This window comes from Salmo salar, chromosome 04, assembly GCF_965601325.2.
Source record: "Salmo salar chromosome 04, fSalSal1, whole genome shotgun sequence".
Lineage (NCBI taxonomy): Eukaryota > Metazoa > Chordata > Actinopteri > Salmoniformes > Salmonidae > Salmo > Salmo salar.
This window is the reverse complement of record NC_138294.1, coordinates 36616115-36634814: the sequence shown is the minus strand read 5'-3', so window position 1 is coordinate 36634814 and position 18700 is coordinate 36616115. Positions and strand designations below refer to the sequence as shown.

The 18700-nt window shown below is 44.3% G+C and overlaps 1 protein-coding gene across 5 annotated transcripts in view; it reads right to left on the bottom strand.

Annotated features, from left to right (window-relative positions):
- Positions 1 to 18700, bottom strand: part of LOC106602826 (stromal interaction molecule 1) — a 113219-nt gene that overhangs the window by 51937 nt on the left and 42582 nt on the right. For all 5 annotated transcript variants that reach the window (XM_014195730.3, XM_045716807.2, XM_014195728.3 and 2 more), the window contains 5 exons: positions 18244 to 18374; positions 16862 to 16976; positions 16264 to 16375; positions 8764 to 8879; positions 5226 to 5403 (listed from right to left, as the gene is read on the bottom strand). In XM_014195730.3, the coding sequence (XP_014051205.2) occupies positions 5226 to 5403; positions 8764 to 8879; positions 16264 to 16375; positions 16862 to 16976; positions 18244 to 18374 (652 nt within the window). The remainder of the gene's footprint in view (positions 1 to 5225; positions 5404 to 8763; positions 8880 to 16263; positions 16376 to 16861; positions 16977 to 18243; positions 18375 to 18700) is intronic.

Sequence of the window (18700 nt, the reverse complement as noted above, 5' to 3'; positions counted from 1 at the left end):
CAATATTGTACAATCCAGGTGTAAAGCTCTTAGAGACTTACCCAGAAAGACTCAAGCTATAATTGCTGCCTAACATGATTTGACTCAGGGGTGTGAATACTATATGAAAATGAGATATTTCTGTATTTAATTTTCAATACATTTGCAAACATTTCTAAAAATATGTTTTCACTTTGTCATTAAGGGGTATAGGTGTAGATTGGTGAGAAAAAAATGCAATTGAATCCATGTTGAATTCAGGCTGTAACACAACAAAATGTGGAATAAGTCAAGGGGTATGAATATGAATACCCTATAATGGGGATGACATAGCGGAGAACGGAGGATTGAACTAAGACTGTGTTTGAAATATCTATTTAGTATGCAATACATTTTGAATTCCAAACTACATCAAATTTTAACAGTTTTGACTTGAGGTTAGTAGGGGCGGCAGCTATGTCGGCCTAAAAGAGAAATGCTATGTTTTCTCTTTTGTTTTGTGAGTCGGTCTCATCTGTCGATCATAGTCTAGACCAATACAAAGGACTTATGCAAAAGTAAAATGTTGTAAAATACACTTTGCATAAACCCTTCACTTAAGGGGGCAGTATTTTCACGGCTGGATAAAAAACGTACCCGATTTAAACTGATTATTAGTCCTGCCCAGAAACTAGAATATGCATATAATTCTTAGCTTTGGATAGAAAACACTCCAAAGTTTCTAAAACTGTTTGAATGGTGTCTGTGAGTATAACAGAACTCATTTGGCAGGCCAAAACGTGAGAAGATTCTGTACAGGAAGTACCCTGTCTGACCATTTCTTGAACTTCTTTGCCATCTCTATCCATTACAAAGGATCTCTGCTCTAACGTGACACTTCCTACGTCTTCCATAGGCTCTCAGAGCCCGGGAAAAACCTGAATGTCGTCATTCCAGCCCCAGGCTGAAACACATTATCGCCTTTCTCAAGTGGCCGATCAAGGGACTGTGGGCTTAGGCGCGTGCACTGGCCGCCCCCGTCTTTGTGTTTTTTTTTCTGTTTACCGAAAAGGAGATTCCCGGTCGGAATATTATCGCTTTTTTACGAGATAAATTGCATAAAAATTGATTTTAAACAGCGGTTGACATGCTTCGAAGTACGGTAAGGTAATGGAATATTTAGAATTTCTTTGTCACGAAATGCGCCATGCGCGCGAACCTGATTTACCATTTCGGATAGTTTCTGGAACGCACGAACAAAACGGCGCTATTCGGATATAACGATGGATTATTTTGGACCAAACCAACATTTGTTATTGAAGTAGCAGTCCTGGGAGTGCATTCTGACGAAGACAACAAAAGGTAATCAAACTTTTGTAATAGTAAATCTGATTTTGGTGAAGGCTAAACTTGCCGGGTGTCTAAATAGCTAGCCCGTGATGCCTGGGCTATGTACTTAGAATATTGCAAAATATGCTTTCACCAAAAAGCTATTTTAAAATCGGACATATCGAGTGCATAGAGGAGTTCTGTATCTATAATTCTTAAAATAATTGTTATGTTTTTTGTGAACGTTTATCGTGAGTAATTTAGTAAATTCACCGGAAGTTTCGGTGTTTATGCTAGTTCTGAACGTCACATGCTAATGTAAAAAGCTGGTTTTTGATATAAATATGAACTTGATTGAACAAAACATGCATGTATTGTATAACATAATGTCCTAGGAGTGTCATCTGATGAAGATCATCAAAGGTTAGTGCTGCATTTAGCTGTGGTTTTGGTTTTTGTGACACTACATGTTAGCTTGAAAAATGGGTGTGTGATTATTTCTGGCTGGGTACTCTCCTGACATAATCTAATGTTTTGCTTTCGTTGTAAAGCCTTTTTGAAATCGGACAGTGTGGTTTTGGTTCCAAATAATCCATAGTTATATCCACATAGCGGCGTTTTGTTCTTGCGTTCAAGACACTATCCGAAGGGTGACGCGCCGGCGCGTATCGTGATAAAAAAATTCAAAATATTCCATTACCGTACTTCGAAGCATGTCAAACGCTGTTTAAAATCAATTTTTATGCGATTTTTCTCGTAAAATTGCGATAATATTCCGACCGGGAGACATTGTTTTCGTTCAAAGACTGAAAATGTAAAATGGACTCTTCATGTGCATGCGCACCCCCGTGTCATTGTTCTCAGATGGACCACTATCCAAATGCGCTACTGTTTTTCAGCCAGGGACTGCAGAGTCATCATTCAACGTTCTGGCGCCTTCTGAGAGCCTATGGGAGCCTTAGAAAATGTCACGTTACAGCAGAGATCCTCTGTTTTTGATAAAGAGGCTATAGAAGGCCAAGAAATGGTCAGAGAGGGGACTTCCTGTATAGAATCTTCTCAGGTTTTGGCCTGCCATATGAGTTCTGTTATACTCACAGACACCATTCAAACAGTTTTAGAAACTTTAGGGTATTTTCTATCCAAATCAAACAATTATATGCATATTCTAGTTTCTGGGCAGGAGTAATAACCAGATTAAATCGGGTACGTTTTTTATCTGGCCGTGAAAATACTGCCCCCTATCCTAAACAGGTTAACTAACCTCCAAACGAGCTTCAATGCCATACAACTCTCCTTCCGTGGCCTTCAACTGCTCGTAAATGCAAGTAAAACTAAATGCATGCTCTTCAACCGATCGCTGCCCACACTTGCTCGCCCATCCAGCATCAATACTCTGGACGATTCTGACTTAGAATATGTTGCCAACTACAAAATACCTAGGTGTCTGGTTAGACCGTAAACTCTCCTCCAGACTCACATTAAGCATCTCCAATCCAAAATTAAATCTAGAATCGACTTCCTATTTCGCAACAAAGTATTCTTCACACATGCTGCCAAACATACCCTTGTAAAACTGACTATGTTACCGATCCTTGACTTTGGCGATGCAATTTACAAAATAGCCTCCAACACTCTACTCAGCAAATTGGATGCAGTCTATCACAGTGCCATCCATTTTGTCAGCAAAGTCCCATATACCACCCACCACTGCGACCTGTATGCTCTCGTTGGCTGGCCCTCGCTTCATATTCGCCGCCAAACCCACTGGCTCCAGGTCATCTATAATTCTTTGCTAGGTAAAGCCCCGCCTTATCTCAGCTCACTGGTCACCATGCAGCATCCACCCGTAGCACGCGCTCCAGCAGGTATATTTCACTGGTCACCCCCAAAGCCAATTCCTCCTTCGGCCGCCTTTCCTTCCAGTTCTCTGCTGCCAATGACTGGAATGAACTGCAAAAATCACTGAAGCTGGAGACTTATATCTCCCTCACTAGCTTTAAGCAACAGCCGTCAGAGCAGCTCACAGATCACTGCACCTGTACATAGCCCATCTGTAAATAGCCCAAAAAACTACCTCATCCCTACCCCACCCTGTCGTTCTCCGTTAACATCAAGTGACCCGATCCTGTAGGTTCATGCTCTACAACATTCGCAGAGTACGACCCTGCCTCACACAGGAAGCGGCGCAGGTTCTAATCCAGGCACTTGTCATCTCCCGTCTGGATTACTGCAACTCGCTATTGGCGGGGCTCCCTGCCTGTGCCATTAAACCCCTACAACTCATCCAGAATGCCGCAGCCCGTCTGGTGTTCAACCTTCCCAAGTTCTCTCACGTCACCCCGCTCCTCCGCACACTCCACTGGCTTCCAGTTGAAGCTCGTATCTGCTACAAGACCATTGTGCTTGCCTACGGAGCTGTGAGGGGAACGTCACCTCCGTACCTTCAGGCTCTGATTAGTCCCTACACCCAAAGAAGGGCACTGCGTTCATCCACCTCTGGCCTGCTCGCCTCCCTACCTCTGCGGAAGCACAGTTCCCGCTCAGCCCAGTCAACACTGTTCGCTGCTCTGGCACCCCAATGGTGGAACAAGCTCCCTCACGACGCCAGGACAGCGGAGTCAATCACCACCTTCCGGAGACACCTGAAACCCCACCTCTTTAAGGAATACCTGGGATAGGATTAAGTAATCCTTCTACCCCTCCCCCCTACCCTCCCCCCAAAAAATATATAGATGTACTATTGTAAAGTGGTTGTTCCACTGGATATCATAAGGTGAATGCACCAATTTGTAAGTCGCTCTGGATAAGAGCGTCTGCTAAATGACGTAAATGTAATGTAAAATGTAATACTGTATTTATTTATTTATCTTGCTCCTTTGCACCCCAGTATCTCTACTTGCACATTCATCTTCTGCACATCTATCACTCCAGTGTTTAATTGCTATATTGTAATTATTTCACCACTATGGCCTATTTATTGCCTTACCTCCCTTATCCTACCTCATTTGCACACACTGTATATAGACTTTTTCTATTGTATTATTGGCTGTATGTTTGTTTATTCCATGTGTAACTGTGTTGTTTGTGTCGCACTGCTTTGCTTTATCTTGGCCAGGTCGCAGTTGTAAATGAGAACTTGTTCTCAACTAGCCTACCTGGTTAAAGGTGAAAAAAGCAAATACAAATAAACATTTCTTACCAGGATTATCTCACCTGCCATTATTTGAAGGACCATTTCATGCCCAAAAAATGATTTAATGTAGCCAAGAAACAGGCAAGTAATGTGGACTCAACTTTTGTTACAGTGAAAAGGATTTGAATTGTGGCTTCCAATCTGGTGCGCTGAGCTGAATCAAGGGCTATCCAAACTTTGGGGAGTAACCTCAGGCTTAATGCCACAGTGTCCTCGTTTGGACAACATACAAGCTACAGTATCTATTTTGCACACACACCTTCCCACACATGAAACTTAAATAAGCAAAGATTGGCAATACAATAATCTAACCCCCCCACACACTGTCTTGTACAACTATCCTTGTGGGGACACAATTCAGTCCAATTTAAAATCCTATTTTCACTGTACCCGAACCTGAAAACCTTAACCCTAAACCTAACCGTAGATCCTAACCCTAATTCTAACACTAATTCTAACCTTAACCCTAAACTTAGAAGTATCATTTGACCTTGTGGGGACTAACAAAAAATGTCCCCAGATGGTCAAATTTTTGTTTACTATTCTTATAGGGACTTTTGGTCCCCAAAAGTATAGTTAAACACATCCACCCACACACACTTTTTGCTGACCCAGTACAATACCCATACACTCAAGTCAAATACATGTGTTTATGTCTCTGTGAGAATGTGTGAGGATGTGTGTCTGTGTGTATGTGAGAATCTGCTCTCTGCAGTCCCTCCAGGTGTGTAATGTGACTGACTTCTCTTGCAGGTCGTGCAGGCTCTGCTCTGCTCTCTGTAGGCCCTCCAGGTCCCTCATCATCTTGCCCAGGTGGTCTTTGGAGCTACGGTTCTGGATGTAAGCAAACCAGCAGCCACCCAGCGCCATCACTATGGAGACCACCAACATCAGGTCCTTCAGGTAGCTGTGTCTGCTCACTGGCAGAGGGAGAGAGAGAGAAGGGGTGGGGGGGTGAGTGGGAGAGGGACAGAAACAGAAATGATTTTGTTCATTTGAAGTTGATTTCACGTGTGTTGAGAACCCAAATTGTATTCTGATCTGAAGAGGACTAGCCAGAAGAGGCCTGGCCACCCCTCTGAGCCTGGTTCCTCTCTAGGCTTCTGCCTCCTAGGGAGTTTTTTGCTTCTGCCTATGCATTCCTTGCTCTTCTGGGTTTTAGGCCGGGTATCTGTAAAGCACTTTGAAAACTGCTGATGTAAAAAGCGCTTTATAAAATACATTTGATTGATTGATCTGATGCCTTTGCTTGTGAAGGAAGTTTCCTTTCTTTTGACATTGAGGGGAATGTTGACACAATGGGTGGAGAGTGATAAAGATGTGATCATGAGACAAGTTATGGTTACACTGTAGGCTACACTGAGTAACTTCTGTGGAACAAAATGTGTGCATAAACAGGTGTGTCTGACTGAACAAATTAGTTACCTGTAAATGCTGCCTAATGTTTGTTTAAGGTTGGCAGAGCAATGCATGAAAGCAGCTGACTAAAGGTCTTCACAGGTCCAAAAAGTTGGACTTGGACCCAAATGGACCAGAGGACAACCAGACCCAAATCAGGTGCAAAACATGTCAGTCAGGGCTGTAATTAGCACTGAGGACACCTAGGTGAGCTTCACCTGGAATGCTTTTCCAACCATCTTGAAGGAGTTCCTACATATGCTGAGCACTTGTTGGCTGCTTTTCCTTCACTCTGCGGTCCAACTCATCCCAAACCATCTCAATTGGGTTGAGGCCGGGTGATTGTGGAGGCCAGGTCATCTGATGCAGCACTCATCACTCTCCTTCTTGGTCAAATAGTCCTTACACAGTCAGGTGGTGTTGGGTCACTGTCCTGTTCAAAACAAATGATAGTCTCACTAAGCCCAAACCAGATGGGATGGCGTATTGCTGCAGAATGCTGTGGTAGCCATGCTGGTTAACTGTGCCTTGAATTCTAAGTAAATCAACGACAGTGTCACCAGCAAAGCACCACCACACCTTCTCCATGCTTCATGGTGGGAATCCCACATGCAGAGATCATCCGTTCACCTACTCTGCCTCACACAAAGGCATGGTGGTTGGATCCAAAAATCTCCATTTTGGGCTCATCAGACCAAAGGACAGATTTCCCCCGGTCTAACATCCAATGCTCATGTTTCTTGGCCCAAGCAAGTCTAGTGGTTTCTTTGCAGCAATTTGACCATGAAGGCCTGATTCACGCAGTCTCCTCTGAACAGTTGATGTTGAGATGTGTCTGTTACTTGAACTCTGTGAACCATTTATTTGGGCTGCGATTTCTGAGGCTGGTGACTAATGAGCTTATCCTCTGCAGCAGCGGCAACTCTGGGTCTTCCTTTCCTGTGGCAGTCCTCATGAGAGCCAGTTTCATCATAGCGCTTGATGGTTTTTGCAACTGCACTTGAAGAAACTTTCAAAGTTCTCGAAATTTTCCAGATTGACTGACCTTCATGTTTTAAAGTTATAATGGACTGTTGTTTCTTTTTGCTTATTTGAGCTGTTCTTGCCATAATATGGACGTGGTCTTTAACCAAAAAGGGCCATCTTCTGTATACAACCCCTACCTTGTCACAATACAACTGATTTGCTCAAATTAACTTAAGGCGCACCTGTTAATTGAAATGCATTCCAGGTGACTACCTCATGAAGCTGGATGAGAGAATGCCAAGCGTGTGCAAAGCTGTCATCAAGGCAAAGGGTGGCTACTTTGAAAAATATATTTAGATTTGTTTAACACTTTTTTGGTTACTTCATGATTCCATAGTTTTGATGTCTTCGTATATATTATTTTAAAATGTAGAAAATAGTACAAATAAAAAACCCTGGAATGAGTAGGTGTGTGTTTTTTAACCTGTTTGGGATAGGGGGCAGTATTTTCACGGCCAGATAAAAAATGTACCCAATTGAATCTGGTTACTACTCCTGCCTAGAAACTAGAATATGCATATAATTAGTAGATTTGGATAGAAAACACTCTAAAGTTTCTAAAACTGTTTGAATGGTGTCTGTGAGTATAACAGAACTCATATGGCAGGCCAAAACCTGAGAAGATTCCATACAGGAAGCGCCCTGTCTGACAATTTGTTGTCCTTCTGTTGCATCTCTATCGAAAATACTGCATCTGTGCTGTAACGTGACATTTTCTAAGGCTTCCATTGGCTCTCAGAAGGCGCCAGAAAGTGGAATGGGGTGTCTGCAGTCTCTGGGCGAAGAACAGCAGGAGAATTTGTGAGTGGTCAGCTTGGGAACAGTGACACTGGAGATGCGCGTCCACGAGACTACTCCATTTTTTTCTTTCAGCCTTTGAATGAATACAACGTCGCCCGGTTGGAATATTATCACTATTTTACGATTTTAAACAGCGTGGGGAGGTTGCAACTCAATATTAGGAAGGTGTTCCTAATGTTTGGTAAACTTAGTGTAAATTATCTCTGCCCTGTTGGAAAATGTGTAGAATTGCAGCAAATTTGCTTTTAAACTGCTTAATTTTCTCTATGCCCCATGACAAATTGTGTAGAATATCAGGAAATGAACTCTAAAACTGTCTCTTTGCTGACAAGAGGGGGTAGAGTTGCAAAGAAAAAGCCATATCTCAGACTGGCCAATAAAAATAAAAGATTAAGATGTGCAAAAGAACAGACACTGGACAGAGGAACTCGGCCTAGACGGCCAGCATCCCGGAGTCGCCTCTTCACTGTTGCCGTTGAGACTGGTGTTTTGCGGGTACTATTTAATGAAGCTGCCAGTTGAGGACTTGTGAGGCGTCTGTTTCTCAAACTAGACACCAATGTACTTGTTCTCTTGCTCAGTTGTGCACCGGGGCCTCCCACTCTTCTTTCTATTCTGGTTAGAGCCAGTTTGCACTGTTCTGTGAAGGGAGTAGTACACAGCGTTGTACGAGATCTTCAGTTTCTTGTAATGATCATGCTGTTTAAGCAACTTCTTCATATGCCACACCTGTCAGTTGGATGGATTATCTTGGCAAATGAGAAATGCTCACTAAAAGGGATGTAAACAAATGCGTGCAGCAAATTTGAGAGAAATAAGCTTTTTGTGTGCATGGAAAATGTATGGGATCTTATATTTCAGCTCATGAAACATGGGACCAACACTTTACATTTGCGTTTCAATTATTGTTCAGTATATGTATATTTCTATGTCTATTTCAGGGATTTCAGGCTATTCAAAACACAATAAATAGACAGCATACAGCAGAGAGCATACAAGGTCAGACAGAAATTCACATATCAACCCCACATGCACACACACACTTAGACACTCACTGAGTGGTGGTCCGAACAGCACGGTGTCCATTGCTTTCAGCTGTAGTTTCTGGGCGTGACTCCGGTCAATAATCTTCAGAATGGACAGAGTGAGAGTGGTGTTCTTTACTGCCAACCTGAGGGAGGAGAGGAGAAGGGGAGTGAGAAGAGAAGAGAAGTGTGTGTGTCTGGTATAATGTGTACATGTATGTGTGTGGGTGGTTCTTGAATTGTGGTGGCATTTAGGATTTTTTCATTCAAACGTAATTGGCTACAGCTTCCCATTCTAAATCAACTAATATAAATGACTTTAAATGTTTTGTTTTACCTTTATAACTTTGTGCCACCAGTAGGGGGTAACACCAATGAGAAGTTGTAGGTTATTGATGATTTTTTAAATGCCTTGTAACGATGTGCGCTGAGAGTCGGGAAGAAAGTTCAGGGAGTGAGTGACTTAATAAAATAAAACCTCGAACAACGCCCAGACATGAAACAGAAACAATGACGCCAGGGGAAGGATCCAAAGGGAGTGACATATATATAGGGCAGGTAATCAAGGAAGTGATGGAGTCCAGGTGTCTGATGCGCAGGTGCGCGTAACGATGGTGACAGGTGTGCATCATAACGAGCAGCCTGGTGACTTTGAGGCCGGAGACTGTGGCCAGGAGCAGACCGGTCACCTCTGCAGAGGTGCAGGAAACCCGTCAACCCGGCTGAGACGGAGGAGCATGGCGACCTAGAGCGCCGGGAGAGAGAGCATAACTGATGGTGCCCCCTCCCTGGCACGTTCGGCTCCAGCCGCAGGACGCCAACCCAAGGGACGATCCCGGGGATCAGGAGCAGACCGGTTACCACCGCTGATGCGCGGGAACCTGTTGCTGGCTGGGACGCGGGAACCTGACAGACTGGCTGAGGCAGGGGAGCCTGGCGATCCAGTTGAGGCATAAGAGCCTGACGAGCCAGTGGACGCAGGGGAGCCTGGCGATCAAGCGAAGGTATGAAAGCCTGATGAGCCGACTGAGGCAGGGGAGCCTGGCGATCCGGCTGAAGCATGAGAGCCTGTAGCGGCTCCCGGACCCAACGTCATTCCCACCTAACCAAAAATAATAAATAAAAAATTATTAAAAAAAAAAACACTCCCTGATGCTTGAGGCGTCATTCTGGAACAATGTGCGCTGAGAGTCGGGAAGCAAGTTTAGGGAGTGAGTGATTTAATAAAATAAACAGAACATAATACAAAACAAGAACCTCGAACACACAGACATGAAACAAGCAAAACCAAAGGGAGTGACATATATAGGGCAGGTAATCAAAGAAGTGATGGAGTCCAGGTGTTTGAGGATGCGCAGGTGCGCGTAATGATGGTGACAGGTGTGTGCCATAATGAGCAGCCTGGTGACCTAGAGACCGGAGAGATCCAGGACCTCTATACCAGAGGGTGTCAAAAGGAAGGCCCCAAAAAATTGTCCAAGACTCCAGCCACCCTAGTCATAGACTGTTCTCTCTGCTACCGCACGGCAAGCGCTACCGGAGAGCCAAGTCTAGGTCCAAGAGGCTTCTAAACAGCTTCTACCCCCAAGACATAAGACTCCTGAACAGCTAATCAAATGGCTACACAGACTATTTGCCCCCCCCCCCCTATTCTACGCTGCTGCTACTCTCTGTTATTATCTATGCATAGTCACTTTAATAACTCCAACTACATGTACATATTACCTCAATTACCTCGACACCGGTGCCCCCGCACATTGACTCTGTACCGGTACCCCCTGTATATAGCCCTGCTATTGTTATTTACTGCTGCTCTTTAATTATTTGTTATTCTTCTCTCACTGTTTTTTAGTTATTTTCTTAAAACGGCATTGTTGGTTAAGGGCTTGTAAGTAAGCATTTCACTGTAAGGTCTACACCTGTTGTATTCGGCGCATGGGACAAATACAATTTGATTATCTAATATATTAGTTAATTAAAAAAACGATGTTTTCATCTTTTGAGCTTCTAGTCATGAAATCATTGCAGCCTACTCAATCACTTTTTATATCTACTGTTTACAGGCCTCCTTGGCCATATACAGCGTTCCTCACTGAGTTCCCTGAATTCCTATCAGACCTTGCAGTCATGGCAGATAATATTCTAATTTTTGGTGACTTTAATATTCACATGGAAAAGTCCACAGACCCACTCCAAAAGGCTTTCGGAGCCATCATCGACTCAGTGGGTTTTGTCCAAGATGTCTCCGGACCTACTCACTGCCACAGTCATACTCTGGACCTAGTTTTGTCCCGTGGAATAAATGTTGTGGATCTTAATGTTTTTCCTCATAATCCTGGACAATCGGACCACCATTTTATTACGTTTGCAATCGCAACAAATAATCTGCTCAGACCCCAACCAAGGATCATCAAAAGTCGTGCTATAAATTCTCGGACAACCCAAAGATTCCTAGATACCCTTCCAGACTCCCTCCGCCTACCCAAGGACGTCAGAGTACAAAAATCAGTTAACCACCTAACTGAGGAACTCAATTTAACCTTGCGCAATACCCTAGATGCAGTCGCACCCCTAAAAACAAAAACCATTTGTCATAAGAAACTAGCTCCCTGGTATACAGAAAATACCCGAGCAATGACGCCACACCAAACTGGAAGTCTTCCGACTAGCTTGGAAAGTACGTGCAGTATCAAAGAGCCCTCACTGCTGCTCGATCATCCTATTTTTCCAACTTAATTGAGGAAAATATGAACAATCCAAAATGTATTTTTAATACTGTCGCAAAGTTAACTAAAAAGCAGCATTCCCCAAGAGAGGATGGCTTCAGCAGTGATAAATTCATGAACTTCTTTGAGGAAAAGATCATGATCATAAGAAAGCAAATTACGGACTCCTCTTTAAATCTGCGTATTCCTCCAAAGCTCAGTTGTCCTGAGTCTACACAACGCTGCCAGGACCTAGGATCAAGGGAGACACTCGTGTTTTAGTACTATATCGCTTGACACAATGATGAAAATAATCATGGCCTCTAAACCTTCAAGCTGCATACTAGACCCTATTCCAACTAAACTACTGAAAGAGCTGCTTCCTGTGCTTGGCCCTCCTATGTTGAACACAACAAACAGCTCTCTATCCACCGGATGTGTACCAAAGTCACTAAAAGTGGCAGTAATAAAGCCTCTCTTGAAAAAGCCAAACCTTTACCCAGAAAATATAAAAAACGAAATCCGCCTATATCGAATCTCCCATTCCTCTCCAAAAATGTTGAAAAAGCTATTGCGCAGCAACTCACTGCCTTCCTGAAAACGAACAATGTATACGAAACGCTTCAGTCTGGGTTTAGACCCCATCATAGCACTGAGACTGCACTTGTGAAGGTGGTAAATTACCTTTTAATGGCATCAGACCGAGGCTCTGCATCTGTCCTCGTGCTCCTAGACCTTAGTGCTGCTTTTGATAACGTCGATCACCACATTCTTTTGGAGAGATTGGAAACCCAAATTGGTCTACACGGACAAGGTCTGGCCTGGTTTAGATCTTAGCTGTCGGAAAGATATCAGTTTGTCTCTGTGGATGGTTTGTCCTCTGACAAATCAACTGTACATTTCGGTGTTCCTCAAGGTTCCGTTTTAGGACCACTATTGTTTTCACTATATATTTTACCTCTTGGTGATGTCATTCAGAAACATAAATGTTAACTTTCACTACTATGTGGATGACACACAGCTGTACATTTCGATGAAACATGGTGAAGCCCCAAAATTGCCCTCGCTGGAAGCCTGTGTTTCAGACATAAGGAAGTGAATGCCTGCAAATGTTCTAATTTTAAACTCGGACAAAACAGAGATGCTTGTTCTAGGTCCCAAGAAACAAAGAGATCTTCTGTTGAATCTGACAATTAATCTTGATGGTTGTACAGTCGTCTCAAATAAAACTGTGAAGGACCTCGGCGTTACTCTGGACCCTGATCTCTCTTTTGACGAACATGTCAAGCCTGTTTCAAGGACAGCTTTTTTCATCTACGTAACATTGCAAAAATCACAAACTTTCTATCCAAAGATGATGCAGAAAAATTCATCCATGCTTTTGTCACTTCTAGGTTAGACTACTGCAATGCTCTACTTTCCAGCTACCGGATAAAGCACTAAATATACTTCAGTTAGTGCTAAACACGGCTGCAGAATCTTGACTAGAACCCCAAAATTTGATCATATTACTCCAGTGCTAGCCTCTCTACACCGGCTTCCTGTTGAGGCTAGGGCTGATTTCAAGGTTTTACTGCTAACCTACAAAGCATTAAATGGGCTTGCTCTTACCCATCTTTCCGATTTGGTCCTGCCGTACATACCTACACGTACACTACGGTTACAAGACGCAGGCCTCCTAACTATCCCTAGAATTTCTAAGCAAACAGCTGGAGGCAGGGCTTTCTCCTATAGAGCTCAATTTTTATGGAATGGTCTGCCTACCTATGTGAGAGACGCAGACTCGGTCTTAACCTTTAAGTCTTTATTGAAGACTTCTCTTCAGTAGGTCCTATGATTGAGTGTAGTCTGGCCCAGGAGTGTGAAGGTGAACGGAAAGGCACTGGAGCAACGAACCGCCCTTGCTGTCTCTGCCTGGCCGGTTCCCCGCTCTCCACTGAGATTCTCTGCCTCTAACCCTATTACAGGGGCTGAGACACTGGCTTACTGGTGCTCTTCCATGCCGTCCCTAGGAGGGGTGCGTCACTTGAGTGGGTTGAGTCACTGATGTGATCTTCCTGTCTGGGTTGGCGCCCCCCCTTGGGTTGTGCCATGGCGGAGATTATTATGGGCTATACTTGGACTTGTCTCAGGATGGTAAGTTGGTGGTTGAAGATATCCCTCTAGTGGTGTGGGGGCTGTGCTTTGGCAAAGTAGGTGGGGTTATATCCTGCCTGTTTGGCCCTGTCCGGGGGTATCGTCGGATGGGGCCACTGTGTCTCCCGACCCCTCCTGTCTCAGCCTCCAGTATTTATGCTGCAATAGATTATTTGTCGGGGGGCAAGGGTCAGTCTGTTATATCTGGAGTATTTCTCCTGTCTTATCCCGTGTCCTGTGTGAATTTAAGTATGCTCTCTCTAATTCTCTCGCTCTCTTTCTTTATTTCTTTCTTTCTCGGAGGACCTGAGCCCTAGGACCATGCCTCAGGACTACCTGGCCTGATGACTCCTTGCTGGCCCCAGTCCACCTTGTTGTGCTGCTGCTCCAGTTTCAACTGTTCTGCCTGCGGCTATGGAACCCTGACCTGTTCACCGGACGTGCTACCTGTCCCAGACCTGCTGTTTTCAACTCTCTAGAGACAGCAGGAGCGGTAGAGATACTCTCAATGATCGGCTATGAAAAGCCAACTGACATTTACTCCTGAGGTGCTGACCTGTTGCACCCTTGACAACCACTGTGATTATTATAATTTGACCCTGCTGGTCATCTATGAACATTTTAACATCTTGACCATGTTCTGTTATAATCTCCACCCGGCACAGCCAGAAGAGGACTGGCCACCCCTCATAGCCTGGTTCCTCTCTAGGTTTCTTCCTAGGTTCTGGCCTTTCTAGGGAGTTTTTGCTAGCCACCGTGCTTCTACACCTGCATTGCTTGCTGTTTGGGGTTTTAGGCTGGGTTTCTGTACAGGACTTTGAGATATCAGCTGATGTAAGAAGAGCCTTATAAATACATTTTATTTGAATCACCGACAACGATGAGACAGCCTATAGGGAGGAGGTCAGAGACCTGGAAGTGTGGTGTCAGGACAACAACCTCTCCCTCAATGTGAGCAAGACAAAGGAGATGATTGTGGACTACAGGAAAAGGATGGCCGAGCACGTCCCCATTCTCATTGACGGGGCTGCAGTGAAGCAAGTTGAGAGATTCAAGTTCCTTGGTGTCCACATCACCAACAAACTATCATGGTCCAAGCACACCAAGACAGTCATGAAGAGGGCATGACAAAACCTATTCCCCCTCAGGAGACTGAAAAGATCCTCAGATCCTCAAAAAGTTCTACAACTGCACCTTGAGAGCATCCTGGCTGGTTGCATCACTGCCTGGAATGGCAATTGGTCGGCCTCCAACCGCAAGGCACTACAGAGGGTAGTGTTTACGGCCCAGGACATCACTGGGGCCAAGCTTCCTGCCATCCAGGACCTCTATACTAGCCCTAGTCATAAACTGTTCATTCTGCGACCGCTCGGCAAACAGTACCGAGAGCGCCAAGTCTAGGTCCAAGAAGTTTATACACAGCTTCTACCCCCAAGCCATAAGTCTACTGAACATCTAATCAAATGGCTACCCAGACTACTTGTATTGCCTACTTGCATTGCTCTTTAATTATTTGTTACTTTTATAAAAGAAATGTGGGGGTATTTTTCGTAAAACGGCATTGTTGGTTAAGGGCTTTGAAGTAAGCATTTCACTGTAAGGTCTACACCTGTTGTATTCGGCGCATGTGACAAATACAATTTGATTTGATATGGCCGTACATGGTTCTGATTTCTGGGTGTGTGCGTGCGCGTTCTTGCAAGTAGAAAAACATGTTGACTCACCCTACTTGAAGAGAAACGCCAATGCCATCCTCCTCTCTTTCATGTTGACGAAACGGTCTATCATTGTCATACAGTACACGCTTTTATTTTTTGTTGTCCTTGGTCTAACTGGCTAAAATGCTTGCTCGCTAGTCTAACTGCCATTCAGGGGCAACGTTAGCTAGTTGACATTAGCGTTCTACATCGAGCTACATATTGAACTTCCATCCTCTCAGGCCAGGGGCACAACAATGTATGAATTAACGGTTGGATTCGAATCGCCGTTATAATCATTTGCCAGTACGGAGAATTAAGTAAAACCACAAGTCCAAATCCCTATTTCCATCCATGGCTAATTTAGGAAAGGACCAATTTTAGCTAGCTGGCTATGCACCCGAAGATAACAACATTACGAGATACAAGAATTAAAGTTTTTCTGTCAATGACGTATGCTCTCAATGGGACTTGATAGGAGTGACACCAAATCCAAGCTGGCTTCCCTTTACACTTTCTTTTGGTGCACCAGGACCATTCACAGTTGAGCTCGCTCAGTTTAGCTCAACGCTATTTTATACTTTTTTTGTCAAGGGAGGCCAGATGCTCGCTGGCTTCCCTTGCCTTCAATGCTACAGGCGGCAACAATGTCATACTTGTTTGGACCAGACTGAATCAGATAGATGGCCTACACATAGAGAGACAGGGGGGTGCTGTTTCGCTCGCTCTGATGTTTTCTCCTGTGAGATACATTCAGCCTCTTACGAATTGAAGGAAAATGATGAAACACAGAGAGACGAAAGATTAATTAATTAACGTTTTTTTATTGGTAAACTTTTGGGGGAAGCCTGGCTTCCCTTGGCATCCATGAATACAAGTCAGTGTGTAACAACTGTTTGTAATTGAAAAGTGTTTTTCATGGTTGCAAAGGGACGCAAAGGCCCCCGCAATTCAAGAACGACCCGTGTGTCTATATGAGGCGTGTGTGTTACCTGGGTAAGGCCCTTCCGTCCAGATTGTGCTTCTTGAAGATGTCCACATACGGAGGGAGCTCCACATAGTGTATGAGCCAGTCCTCCACCTCCTCCACTGTCCAGTTGTACACTACACACACACACACACACACACACACACACACACACACACACACACACACACACACACACACACACACACACACACAGAGAAAGATTAATTGAGTAAGAGCACTGGCTGATCTCTGGCTTTCTCCCAAATGGCACCCTGTTCCCTATATAGTGCCCTACTTTTGAACAGAGCCCCATGGGCCCTGGTCAAAAGTAGTGCATTAAATAGAGAATAGAGTGCAATTTGGGACGCAACCTTGTATATACTCTCTGTATCTATCATGCTAATCTGCTCTAACACAAACAGCTGCACTGCACACTCACTGACTAACACAAAACAGCCCATTGGAGGACTGGCTGTCCCAATGGACAAACCAGAAACACCTGGATTTATGACAGTGTGAATGATCTCAGGCTTATCCTCCCTCCTCCACAATCCCATCTTAGTCCCTTCACCCCTCGCTCCCTCCCAGATACCCCCCTCCCTCCTTCATTCCCTCCATACCGTCCGAGGCCCTCCATACGTTCCACATGTCCTCTACACTGATGAGCAGGTCTGCTCCATGGAAACTGTTGTGTTTCCCTTTGGGGTCATGGTACTTCAGATCCTCCCTCAGGAACTAACAGAGAGTGAAAATGTTTTAATTACATACCATAAATACATATTTCTACTGTATGAGGCACAGCGGTACAATAAATGGGTATACTACTATACTACACTATAGTAGTAAACTGTAACAGTAATAAATATTATGAGGCTGGTGTTGCGCGTGCTGGGCTAAGCTATGTGTCAGCCACACAAACAGACACACAGAAACACACACACACACACGAGAAACACACAGACACACACACAAACACACAGGATTACGACAGCTGTTCTGAGCGCTGCCAGAGGGTTTGGAGGGACACACAAGGACAGGGAGGTCAGGGTCGGGATGTGGGGGCAGGGGTGAGGTGGTGGGGGTGCTGGTTAGTTTGGGAGGGGGGGATCGCTAGTTACATATCGTAGTATTATTTTGGCCGATATTATATCGATACTTTGATTCCAACTGTCAATTAAATTAAAAAATGTAATCCTATAGCTTCTTCTTCATCTTCTTTTTAAATAGTGAGCCAACCTGTTTTGAGCACTTTTATTTCCCTGACTGATCAAAACTCACTTCTCATGCTTTCTGTTGTCTTTCTGCAGCAGAAACTGAGTGTACAAAACATTAAGAACACCTTCCTAATATTGAGTTTGCCCTCAGAACAGCCTCAATTTGTCGTGACATGGACCACAAGGTGTCGAAAGCATTCCACAGGGATGCTGGCCTCATGTTGAAACAAAGCTTCCCATTGTTGTGTCAAGTTGGCTGGATGTCCTTTGGGTGGTGGACCATTTTTGATACACACAGGAAACTGTTGAGTGTGAAAAACCCAGAAGTGTTGCAGTTCTTGACACAAACTGGTGCGCCTGGTACCTACTACCATGCCATGATTCACCTGGTCAGTCTCTGTCATGGAAAGAGCATGTGTTTTTAATGTTTTGTACACACAGCGTATAGTGAGCAATATGTTTGGAACATCAAATTGCAATAAAATCGCAGTATCAAATCACAATACATATAGAATCATGACAATCACAATACATATAGAATCATGAGAATCACAATACATATAGAATCATGAGAATCACAATACATATCATATTGGCACCTACGTATTGTGGATATATCATATCGTGAGGCCCCTGGCAATTCCCTGCCCTAGTGCTGGTTTACATCTCATATGGTGTCCAGGAAACTGACACCTCCAGATAAAACAGCCTTGAGCTTCAATGTGGCCCTGACCTTCAGAGAGAGTACAGTGTGTGTGTGTGTGCATTGTTGTGTGCATGTATCTCACCCCGTCTGTCTCGCTCATGTCCACGGTTCCATCCGCATCATCATCCATCAGTTTGTGGATGCTACGGATCGCCTCGAAACTCAGCAACGCATTCTCATCCTGGCACAGAATCACATCTATCATACACAGTTCTATGGAGAGAGGGAGAGAGGGAGAGAGAGAGAGAGAGAGAGAGAGAGAGAAGGGGCAGAGAGAGAGAGAGAGCGAGAGAGAAAGTGAGAGAGGGAGGGAGAGAGAGAGAGCCCATTGGGAGAGAGAGAAAGTGAGAGAGGGAGGGAGGAGAAAGAATGAGAGAGAGAAAGAGTGAGAAAGTTAGAGAGGCAAACAGTATCTGTTTACACTAGGCAAATTTCAACCTATCCATCAACACAGCCAACAAAGTGGCCTTCATGGGAACTGACAGAGGGAAGAAATTACTACGCATTTAGAAGTGTGTGTGTGTGTGTGCGTGCGTGTG